This window comes from Lycium ferocissimum, chromosome 1 (genome assembly GCF_029784015.1).
Source record: "Lycium ferocissimum isolate CSIRO_LF1 chromosome 1, AGI_CSIRO_Lferr_CH_V1, whole genome shotgun sequence".
NCBI classification, from domain to species: Eukaryota; Viridiplantae; Streptophyta; class Magnoliopsida; order Solanales; family Solanaceae; genus Lycium; species Lycium ferocissimum.
Window position 1 is genome coordinate 69,877,790 of NC_081342.1, and position 12,362 is coordinate 69,890,151.

At 32.9% G+C, this 12,362-nt stretch overlaps 2 protein-coding genes and 1 non-coding gene across 4 annotated transcripts in view; 1 reads left to right on the top strand and 2 right to left on the bottom strand.

Annotated features, from left to right (window-relative positions):
- Positions 1-294: 294 nt before the first annotated feature.
- LOC132058985 (uncharacterized) lies at positions 295-2,665 on the bottom strand. Its single transcript, XM_059451429.1, has one exon. The coding sequence runs from the start codon at positions 2,004-2,006 to the stop codon at positions 726-728; it is 1,281 nt and encodes a 426-aa protein (XP_059307412.1). The 5' UTR covers positions 2,007-2,665; the 3' UTR covers positions 295-725.
- A 1,764-nt stretch (positions 2,666-4,429) lies between these two features.
- TRNAW-CCA (transfer RNA tryptophan (anticodon CCA)) lies at positions 4,430-4,501 on the top strand. The gene has a single exon. It is a non-coding gene; the product is annotated as a tRNA-Trp (tRNA).
- Positions 4,502-9,329: 4,828 nt separating this feature from the next.
- The window catches only part of LOC132058992 (uncharacterized), a 3,980-nt gene continuing 947 nt past the window's right edge, over positions 9,330-12,362 (bottom strand). The window contains exons 1-2 of one of the 2 annotated variants that reach the window (XM_059451441.1): positions 10,220-10,580; positions 9,330-9,565 (exon numbers count right to left, since the gene is read on the bottom strand). In XM_059451441.1, coding sequence (XP_059307424.1) covers positions 9,546-9,565; positions 10,220-10,541 — 342 coding nt within the window. In that variant the 5' untranslated portion in view covers positions 10,542-10,580 and the 3' untranslated portion in view covers positions 9,330-9,545. Of the gene's footprint in view, positions 9,566-10,219; positions 10,581-12,362 lie in introns of those variants that run through there. The other variant, XM_059451450.1, reaches the window with a different exon arrangement.

Sequence of the window (12,362 nt, forward strand, 5' to 3'; positions counted from 1 at the left end):
AACTTCATGTTGCATCTATAGTGTTTGTGCAAAAAGTTGAAATGATAGTTTCAGAAAGTTGAAACTTTTCTTCTACTGTCAAGGGATCAGGGAAGGGGAAACTCCCACCAACACCACTAAACTGTACTTGAAACTTACACTCTTGAAAATAGTTACCAGTAATGTAACTTGTTTTTCCTTCTCTGAAGCAAATGATATTTTCCTTATGAAAGCTTTTTAGTTTTTACAAATAACAATTTCATCAAAAAGCAAAACCTACAAAAGCAAAGCAATCAACCAGCTAATGAAGGCAGATGTACTTAAAATTTCTTTAAGAATCAGATCTCAGGATAAATCCCTCACATCTTATAATCCTTACTACAACAAAATACCATATAAATAACAACTACTACTACTAAAACCAGTAGCTGTACACATTACTATATGTCACAGATTGCCCGGAAATACAAACAGACCTAAAAGGCTAAAACTTTGATCAAACTATGATCACACAAAGTCAGAAATAGGCAGAGCAAATGTAAAGCACAGACCATAGAAATCAAGAACCTTATAATCAAGCGTGCTCCAACTTGTTTCGGATTGAGGCATTGTTGTTCAAAATACTCTCCAACATTCACCTAAGCCTTAAGGGTTGCATTTAACCTTTCTATAACAACATCGTTTGTCTTGATATGTTTTTGCTTCTATAGAGAACATCTAAAACAACATAGCATGAAAGATCAGTACTATGATTCAGGTGAAGCAGTCTTCACATTCTTGTTTTTGTTAACCTCACTCAATACCTTCACGAACGCATCCACGATTTGCTTTTGCGATTCGAGTATCATCTCGTTCCGTTTCATCTCCATCTCCATTCTCATCTGTTCCACTTCCCTTGCCATTTCCATCTTCATTTTCTCCATCTTAATAAACCCTTCGCCTAACAACTTAATCGATAAAACCATCTCTTCCATCGGATCCCTCCCCCTCTTCGCCCCAACACCACCCCCCTTCTTCCCCCCGAATTTCGAGTAACCAAGATTAGGTTGTTGTTGTTCAACATTCCCACTATTATAACTTCTTCTCGAACTCGAAACACCCATATTACTCCTAATATGAAACCCGTCACTAGCATTACTACTTCCATTATATTCACTCCCTTCATCACAATCAAAACTCGGATTATTCATTCCAAAGTTCCCACCTTTATGATCAAATCCATTTACATCTCCAAATCGCCCCGTTCGCCTCCCTTTCATCGAAATCCCATTTTTTACGCGAAACTCAAGATCATGTCGTCGTTCCTCCTCTAAGTTAGATCCTCCCATATAATACCCGTTCGGAACCCTATTAACAAAATTACTCCTTTCGGGGTTTGGGTTGTTTTTCGATACATTAAACATGAAATTCGGATGCGGGTGTGGTGGCAAATCTTCCATAGTATTGTTCAAATTCACATTCCCCCCATTCTTGATTTTCAATTTCAGTAAATTCTGATCTATCATCGATTTTAACGCGTACCCATCATCAATATTAGCAACATTAACAACCCCAACCCCTTGTTGCTGTTGCTGCTGCTGTTGTTTTTCAGATCTAATAGCTTGTACAGTTGTACCATTTTCCATAGCATCCATATTATCATAAAAAAACCAAGATGAAAAAAACCTACCATTATTAGGGGTATTAAGGGAACGTTGTTTTTCAGCACGGTAACGTTGACGTAGTTTTTCCATTTTGTGTCGACATTGAGCGGATGTTTTTGGTGGAGTTACGTCAGGGCAATTGGTTGTTACTGCGGTGGCAACTGCGTCCCAGTCTGCGGTACGGAGGTAGCCGCGGCGGAGTGCGTACCAACGGTCACGGTATGCGGTGATTAAGGCGAGGGTTTCTTCTTGTGTCCAACATGGTGGTGGGAATCTACGAGGTTGTTGTTGTTGTGGTGGGGGGGCTGTTGATGGTGGGGGTGGGGGGTTTGAATCTTGGGTGGGTGAATCTGGGGTGATGGGAGGGTCAGGGTGGGATGACATCGTTTGATTTGTGTTTGGGAAAGTTGAGTGGTTGTGTTTTGATTGTGGGAGGTTGAGATATAAAAGGAGTGTAAGGAGAGATGGGGGTGAGGAATGGGTAGTGCTAGGGAGGCGCAAGATAGCAAGAGTGATGAGGTGGAGGTTGAGGAATGATGATGGTGGGTAGGGAGTGGGTAGTGCTAGAGAGGCGCAAGATAGCAAAGGTGATGAGGTGGAGGTTGTTGAATGAATGATGGTTGGGTAATGGGCACGATAGCAAAGGTGGTGAAGTGGGGAGGTGATGATGGGGTTTGGAATGGGTAGTGTGGCGCAAGATAGCAAAGGTGATGAGGTGGTAGGGGTGGGGTGGCGTGGTTGTATGATGATGTTGAGATATAAAGGAGAAGGGGAAGTGGGGTGGTTATGATGGGTGGGGAATGGGGTTATGAGGCGCAAGATAGCATAGGTGAGGGGGATGGTGAGAGTGGGGTAGTGGTAGAGGTTGAGGTTGTTGAATGATGATGTTGAGAGGTAAGGGGGTGGTGGGGTGGTTGGGGGTATTGAATTTTAGCCAGTTGTGTGCGAATAGTGGGTGGGGATTGTGTGAATGATGACACAAAAGGATGAGTGGAGAGTCTTGATAATGCTAACGTGCACAAGGGATGTGGATTAGCTAATCCTACACCTACTCCATCTGTCCACCATCCTACCCCACCCCACTCCACCCCCTACGAACCACCACTCACCACCCACTTTTCTAGATATTTCTGTAATCCACCCACCCACCACGATGACTCTGTCGTTGGTGGGGTAGGGGGTCTAGCAATTGTTGGGTTGTCATAAAAACAAGCCCAATGACAGATTGCTTAGTGACAATGTCCTACTCTATATGTGTACGGTGGGCTGATGCAGGGAGAACCAGTAAGATGAGTGGCTTCATTGACCAAAATTGCCCATATCCCTTTAAAGAGGTAACCCCACACACCTACTCCACCAGTTTCCCACCACTACACTTCATCACATCACATGACTTTATATGGCGAGATGAATGGTATAATCTTTTTATTTTTTATTAAAGATTTCTTGTTGAGATTTGAAAATAATAAAAAGTTAATAAAAATGCTTTTTCAAAGTCAAATTAATCAGAATATCAAACAAATATGAAACGTTGAATTAAAAAAAAAAAAAAATTACTCCCTCCGGTTTAATTTATTTGGCTTGATTCAAAGAACGAGAGTTAAACTAACTAATGTCGTGCGAATTCGGACATAAAATTTTTAATTTTTTGAAAATAAAATTTACATATTTAGAAGCTAAATAAAAAAACTATACGATCATAATAATTAACAATTCAAAACATTTAAAAGATATTTAAAAAATTATGATAAAAAATATTTTTTGACTATTCAAATAGTAACAAGGGCAAATATAAATTAAGGACCCGTTTGGCCAAGAGAATTATTAACTTTTTTTCGGAATTTTTTTTCACTTTTTTCACTTTATGGTGTTTGACCATAATTCTAAATACAACTTCTTGGAAAACAACCAAAACCTTATTTTTCACTTTTTTACTTTTTTCATTTTCTGTTTTGGACCTTTACTTTTATTTTATTTTTTTCAATTTTTACCCCAAAAGTTTTTATGTTGCTCATTTTTACCCTAAAAGTTCATACAACTTTTTTCACTAGTCAGAGGCAACTTATGTTGCTCGCCACTCCAACAAACATTGAACATCATGTGCTAAAAAGCCTTTAAAAGAAAAAGAAGCAGGTGGGAATTTTGAAATAAAGTCATATTTAGAGATGTTATATTTTTAAGCAGACACCAAGAAGTTTCTCAATTGAAAAATTTTTTTAATGAAAAGAAACAATCGCCTTGAGCACTTCATTAGCTAATCTCGAGTATAGTTGATATATTTCTCACACTAATTATGTTTATTAATTGCTTTGGGTGATTTTGCTAATTTTTAGAAATTACGGAATATAAATTATTTCATGTTTTCTAGAAAAAGTGCATGTTAACAACGAAATATTATTTGCAAAAACTACGGCCAAACACAATCCCAGCCTCAACTTCAAAAATTCCCAAAAAGTGATTTTTTTTTTTTTGTTTTTTTTGCTTTCTATTGCGAAACGCCTACTAAAAATCACGACAAACAAGCTCCATGCCCTCCTACGCATAGATACACCTAATTCACTAGTCCAGTACCACGACAACCCTTCAAACACCGCAAAAGCCAACCTACTGTACAGATATTATACTTAAGTGAGAGTTCACTTTTTTTAAAATAATAAGTATTTTTTTATTTCAAAATTATTGTTTGATTATAATTTTATTTTATTTGAAAATTTGAAATATAACCCTCCAAATAATTTGCACAGAGATACATTCTTTTCTGAAGGAGCTTTCTGTGCCTTATAGAAATGTAGTTAATAAAGACAGCCGGATCCGTGGCGCAATGGTAGCGCGTCTGACTCCAGATCAGAAGGTTGCGTGTTCGATTCACGTCGGGTTCAATTCCCCGGTCCAACCGGATCCTCCACCCTTTTTTTTTTTTTTTTGTACTGATGAAATTCACTATTCCAATTAGAAGTCTTGGGAGTTAAAAATCTGTTGTTTAGAGTGATTCAACCAAACCTCTCATGTGGAAGGATTTTCGGAATGTAGTTTTTTTTTTTTTTTTTTTTTTCCTTTTCGATCTCTTATCTAGTGTTTAGTTTGGGGTTTGATTAACCCGATTCATGCCCGAAAGTTTCTCCTTGGGGCGCGAGGCGTCCTTTATCAAAATGACTTCATTTTCGGAACTCAAAAACTTATGTTCAAGAATGGAGAAACACTTACCACTCCAAAGACAACATTTAGTGATAATTTCTAATTAATGCATAGCAAACATAGAATTTTGTGTAAGGGTGCAAAGCCGCTTATTTTTTTTATTTTTTTTTTTTGGAATAGATGGTAGGATTTTGCTTACGGCTCGAATTAAATTTTTATTGTGACATAGTATTTCACCCCCTTTACTAGTAGGTTGATGGGTTGTGCTACCGGCACACATGTTTTCACCTTGTGTGTTGTCAACATATGGTATTAACAACCCGACTTTATACTTACTTTCTAAAAGAAATATATTACTTGTATATTAAGTAAATTTTATTATATAGTAGTAAAGATGACGACAATCCTTTTACAAATTAAGATGTCTCTGCCACATAGAAAAGGTAATGAGGGATGCATATTGAATTTGGAAGAACAAGTTGCCATATAATAATAAGTATAGGAGAAGAAACACCAAGCAGCAAGCCAATTAAGCTGACTATATTCCTTAGGGTGGTGTGGTGATACCTACAAATTCAATAATTAACAACATTAAAGAAGGATAATAATCTTAGCAACCACAAATATATTCAATTGTATTAAACAATAGAGACAAATTAATTAACATTTTCAAGAAACATGCAAAGTAGAGAAATGGCTACTTAAGTAGTAGTTTTTTGAAAGTCTGGTAGTTTTTTGAAAGACAAATTAAGTGAAGGTGAAGGACATCTAATATTTATTTGTTAAGTAAAACATTGAATCCTGAGTACGTTCGAAGATTTCCAAAGGATCTTTCACTTCGAGGGCAAATATAAAAACATCCGTTTCCATCGAAAACTAAATAGACGAAAATCTAATGTGAATTCTATAGAATAGCTAATATGGCTGATATCGTCTAGAATTACAAATGAAAGACTTTTTCAAGATTTTGATTCGTTCACTCAAGATTAATTTTAAAACAGGTTAATGCTAGTACCCCGTAAAATTAACACTGAACCTTGAATTTATTAAAAAATCTCAAAACGATCTTTCGTTCCGAAGGCAAATTAGAAAAATCCTGTTTTCTCCGAGAAATGAGTAGACTTTTTCCTTATTTCGGCCGGACAATCTAACCCGAGCAAATGTATATTATTTGTATTATAATATATAACATACATAAAATATACATTTTTGATACACCTTGCCATCTTTCTCAAATTTCTTCAAATCGAACACACACACACACACCAAAAAAACAAGACTATCTCAGCTGCAAGAATTACAGAATCCCAATGAACCTTGCCATCTTTCTCAAATTTCTTCAAATCCCATGTCCCTCCAATCCACCTACCATCCTCAAATATCCTCACAACTTCAAATGATCCATTTGAGTTTAAAGGCAACCCATTAGACCCCTCAGTTTTTTCTTGCTCAATAGTGACAATATATTAGAAGAAGAGTAACAAGAAAGGGAAATGGGGTTTATTGGGAGTCATTAAAGGGGTGATATGGTTTGTGGCTTATTAAAGGTAAAGGCGCAAATATGACCCTTTTCCCTTTTGAAAGTAATAAAATATTTAACTAAAAATGCTTTTTCAAATTCAAATTGATTAGCATTTCAAAACAAATTACAACCTTTCAAACAATCCATGCATCCAATTACCACCCTAAATTATATATATAAGTAAATATTTACAAACATCTCTTAAGGTTTGTGTGGAAGGAAAAAGGAGAAGGGATTTTACGTAAATAATTTCATTTTATTTTATATTTATTATTAATAACTTAATTTTAATTATTATTTTTTGTTATATTGTTAATGATGATATCCTTCTATAGCTTCATAAATCTCATTTTCAAATTTAACTAAAAATGCTTTTTTGAAATTCAAATTGTCATTTAATTGTGAGTCTATTACATAAAAGTCATTTTTGTCTAGTTTTTCTTGTCTAACAACCCTTCAAACACTTGCAAAACTATAGATATTACAGATTGTAAATATTTAATGTTTTAGGTGTAAGGAAACAAATAGATGTTATTTTAGATAAATAATTTCATTTTATTTTATATTTATTAGTAATAACTTAATTTTAATTATTATTTTTTGTTATATTGTTAATGATATCCTTCTATAGCTTCATAAATCTCATGGCATATTTTAAAATTTAGATGTTCAAAGCTATACAATAAGTAGTTAAGTACTATAAGTTGCATTTCTTTGCATGTCAATAAATGTTGGTCAAAATCATTTTTGATTTTTTATCACATAAAAAGTGCCGATTTATTGAGAAACAACAACATGTTGTTTTACAAAACATAATATGTGCAAACTTGAGGGATTATTAGTGCTTTAAATGTAAAATATGAGGGATCACTTTAAATCTTGCTAGAAGTTAAAGAAACATTTTGTGATTTTCAACTCAAAATATATTGAGACAACCGGATTACTTAAATTTCGTAATAAACATGCAATAAGCAAAAAATTAATTAATGTCGATATTGATAATAGAAAGACAAACAAATTATTTTGTAATATTATTAGAGTTGATTATTGCTTATAAAGGGTGGATCAAGCCATTAATCAATTCAAAATAAACTTTGAACTATTGCAAATGTATAAAATTATTTTAACATCTACTTAGTAGTATAAAATTGAGATCATTAGATGAAGAGAATTAATTGATAAAAACATTATGTTAACCATGGATATTGCTTATAAAAATAATTTCGAAAAGACAAACTTGATAGCAGAGTTTGTTATCCTGGAAAACCTTCGATGGTTATAAACTAACATGTATTCAAAATAATGAATTGTGGCAAGTACGTGCAAAATGTTTTGTAACGATCTACACGTCGTATAAAATTGAGATCAAGATGAAGAAAAATTGATAAAAACATTTTTTTATTTAAATTAAATTTAACCTTGATGAGTAGCATTTTCGATATTAACCCATTAAAAGTTTAACATGTAGGCGAATGAATTGTCAAGATACGTGCAAAATGTTTTGTACGCCAATTCGTACAAAACAAAAAGATAAAATCCTTTTTTTTATTTAAATTAAATTTAAGGGCATTTTCTTAAAGCTGGCTTTAAGCCTCGAATTCTGTTGAGCCGCCCCTGGTCTAACCTAAAACTTTATCACACGTAAGTCACTTTTCATTTTCTATCACATAAAAACATCCTAATTTTAAAGTTTGTCACACAAAATTTTGTTGTTTTTGTTTGGAAATATTATATGTGCAAACTTGAGGAATTATTAGTGCTCCATGCATGTAAAATATAAGGGATCACTTTAAATCTATGCTAGAAGTTAAAGGGCCATTTTGTGTCTTTCCTCAAATTATCCAAACACATAATTGTTTATTTATAAAATTAATTTTCAAATTTTAAAATGCTTTTAAATTTGATACATTAGTTATTTTCAATTATTTAAGCCAGACGAGCTCCGTGGTAGTTTAGTTCCAATCCAATTATACATAAAAAATAAAAAAAAAAAAAAAAAAAAACAAAAAACAAAGCACATCATATCATCACAAGCTCACTTTACAACTCGTTATTTTTACCATAAAATAATTTATCCTTTTAGTTTATATTGCCATATTTGTCTGTGAGTTTGTGTGTGCATTAGATGGTCAAGAAAACTAAATAAAGATAAAAATGCTAAACATATTTTCTAAAGGCTACACAACTCCCACTATAATATGACATTTATCGAAAAGTTTTACTATGTGCCTCACACAACTGGCATTAGTTGTGTGAGGCTCTTTTTTGTGAGATAAAAAAGTGGACCCACATCTTACACTTTTGGGTCCACAAATTTTGGTTCATTTTTTTTGTCTCACAAAAAAAAAGCCACACACAACTAATGTCAGTTGTGTGAGGCACATTTAAAAAAAATTCAGATCAGAAGGTTGTGTGTTTGATTCATCTCGGGTTCAATCCCCCGGTCCAACCGGATCCTCCGCCTTTTTTTTTTTTAATAAGTTTTACTTCTGAAATTCACTATCCTATTTGCTTAAGTGTTGGAGTTAAAACATCCTTTGTTTAGAGTGATTCAACCAAACCTCTCATGCGGAAGGATTTTTGGAATGTAGTCCTCTTTTTTTTTTTCTCTCTCTCTCTCTCTCTCTTTTTTTTTTAATTTCTCATCCAATGTTCGGTACCTATTTGGGGGCTGATTAACCCAGATTCACGCCGGAAAGTTTAACTTTGGGGTGTGAATTGCTCCTACAAAAAACGACTTCATTTTCGAAGCTCGAACCTCAAACTTGTGATTAAGAATAGAGAAATACTTATCACTCCGCCCAACCTTTAGTTGTAATTTCTAATTAATACATAGCGAACATATAATTTTGTGTAAGGGCGCTAAGGGGCTTTTGTTTTTTAAATAGACGATTGTATTATGCTGATGGTTCAAATCAAACTTTTATTCCAACATGCTATGTTTTCTCCCCCGTTGTCAGTACGTTGATAGGTCACATGCCTGGCACACATGTTTTGACCTTGTGTGTATTAACAATGCGACTTTATACTTACTTTCTAAAAGAAATATATTACTTGTATATTAAGTAAATTTTATTATAAAGTAGTAAAGATGACAACAATCCTTGTACAAATTAAGATGTCTCCGCCACATAGAAAAGGTAATGATGGGGATGCATATTGAATTTGGAAGAACAAGTTGCCATATAATAATTACTTCCATATTACAAACTGAAGTATAGGAGAAGAAACACCAAGCAGCAAGCCAATTAAGCTGACTATATTCTTTAGGGTGGTGTGGTGATACCTGCAAATTCAATAATTGACAACAACATTAAAGAAGGATAATAATTTCTGGAACCACAAATATATTCAATTGGATTAAACAACAGAGACAAATTAATTAACATTTTCAACAAACATGCAAAGTAGAGCAAATGGCTACTTCAGTACTTTTTTGAAAGTCAAATTAAGTTAAGGTGAAGGAGATCTAATGTTTATTTGTCGAATTGTAACATTGAATTAATCGTCAATACGTTAGAAGATCTCCAAAGGATCTTTCGTTTCAAACATTGAACCTTGAATTATTCAAAAAGATCTTTCGTTCCGAAAGTGAATTAAAAAAATCATGTTTTTTTTCGAGAAATGATTTAACTTTTTTCTTATTTCAGTTGGATAACCTAACTGTGAATTCCACATAATAGAAAATATAGCCTATATGGCAGCCAAGTTAGAGACTTTCTCAAGATTCTAATTCACCGGCTTGAGAAATTTTTAGAATAGGTTATTAGTACACTCACTAGAACATAAACTCAATCTCTCCACATATAGTAAGACCATTCACAAAGCATTTGTATAAAATGCACATAACACATTTATACTAATTAAGTTAGTCAACATATATTTAAAATCTTGAATTCATCTTTGAGAAAATACGAGAAATGGATAGAGATTCACTTACTTCCGCACTTGTAGTTACGAGGGACTCTGCGCCCACAACCTTCAACAAGGCGTATGGCGCGGTTGATGTCAACTAGAGCAGCCAATTTGGGCGTTATGACTCTACACACACACTCAATATGAGTCACTCTAACTCTTTCACAACACTTAGGAGAAGGAATGTTTCCATACAGAACAGGCTTACAAGCATTTATCCCAATTCTCTTCTCCTCTTTACAAGCTGCTGCACTCAGCTCTGCACTTGCCATTTTCACTTCAAAGCTATTGATCACCAAAGTTACGACAACTAGCATAGCCACCACCAAAGCCCATGATTTTCCCATTTCACTCTAGTTTCCACACTCTATTCCACAACCATAAAGTTCTAACACCTACCCTTTTTATAGCTGAAGAATGAACCTAAGTAGTCGTCCATCCTATTGCTTAATTTAAAAATGGTCCGGTGGAAATATAATAGGACTATATGTATAATTTATCTATAATATGTGTATAAATTTGTATAATCTATGTATATCAGCTAGAAAAATAAACGGTAAATTCAGTCGACTATTTGTGTAAAGATCCCTTTAATAGTTGGATTTACACTATAAATACAAGGTCAAAATTACTTTGTATGAATATATAATAGATGTTGAATCCTTTTTAGTTTTTTTTTTTTTTAATGGTTTTGTGTGTGTTTACTTTTTTCTATTTTAAATCTACTTAGTGAAAATCTTGGTTCTGCCGCTCATGAAACTAGTACCTGGAAATAAAGGGGACATCCTGCAATAAGCCAGTAATATGTTAAATAAAAAGGATAGTTAACTTTTAAGAACTTATAATATGTTGGCATATAAAAAAATTATACTATTAGAATAATCTTAATAAATTATACTATTAGAATAATCTTACATAATATAGCAACTAACTTATTATATTTTCAAGATTGAAAGCTTCATTAATTATGATTATTTATTCGTAGATAATAATATTAAAATCTTTTCCCTTTTTATACTATTTATATTGACTTCTAAAAAGCACAACTTGTCCCTTCAAATGTGTAATCATTTATAGATATAACCATACTGTGGGTCGATGAGCACTATATCCGTGTGCAAAACACTTTGTAGGACCCAAAATGTTTTATCTTTTTTTTTTTTTTTTAAAAAAAAAAGCTTTCTAATAAACTACATTATCATTATGTGATACTTTTTTCTTAGCAAGAGTCAATTTGATTAATTTTCGTAACTAAATTGATTAGATTAACTCAATATTTTAAGATTAAAATTTAGATATTAAAATTTTTTACGAAAATAAGTTGTAATTCTTCTCATGTCAACATGATAAAAAATTATACTTTAAAATGTTGATCAAAATTCACATGATTTAAATCTCAAAAATTAAAAAGTATCACCTAAATAAAGACGGAGGGAATACAAGAAAAACAACAATCATCGACTGAGATATGAGGAAAAAATTCTTTTAATTTTCGAGTACAATTCGAACATTAATTCTCAATCATTATTTTAAAAAAATTAGATAATGCTTAGTAGATACTATAAATCACAACCTTTTCTTGTTAAGGATAAAAAAATTGATCATGCAAACTGGAATATTGTCATATAAAGTGAAACTTCATTTTTTTTTTTTTTTACATCCTCTGATCACTTTTACTTGTATATCATATTTAAAATACATTTTCACTTTTAACATATAAATAGAAAAACATATTTTTTTCATGCTTTATTAATTACTTATTTCCTAATTCATTTCCCAAAACTTAAGACTATAAATCATTTAATATGCTTATTGTGCAAAGTCAAAACTGAATAAGTAAAAGTGGAGAGAGTAGTAAAGTTCTCGTTGACCCTGAGGTTCCGGTCTTTTGAGTTGTTCTATGTAAAGTAGATTTTAGAAAAGTGATAATGATTGGTCCTAATTAAATTTGAAAAACTTGCAGGAGACTTTGAAAAAATGACCACAAGTGATAAGAAGGTCAATATTAAAATTTGACCGTAGACATGCGAGACTCAAACGTCATGCTAAAGAGAGTGGAGGTTCAAGTCCTTTTCAAGGTATATCAATATCAATAAGATCCAACCTCTTGGAATTGGAATAAATTCAAGCGGATTGCGAAATTTTGGTGATTTTCTCTATCTAATGAA

What these genes read in the sequence shown, in the direction of transcription:
- LOC132058985 (XM_059451429.1), bottom strand. Translation starts at nt 2,006, where the DNA reads ATGTCATCCCACCCTGACCCTCCCATCACCCCAGATTCACCCACCCAA.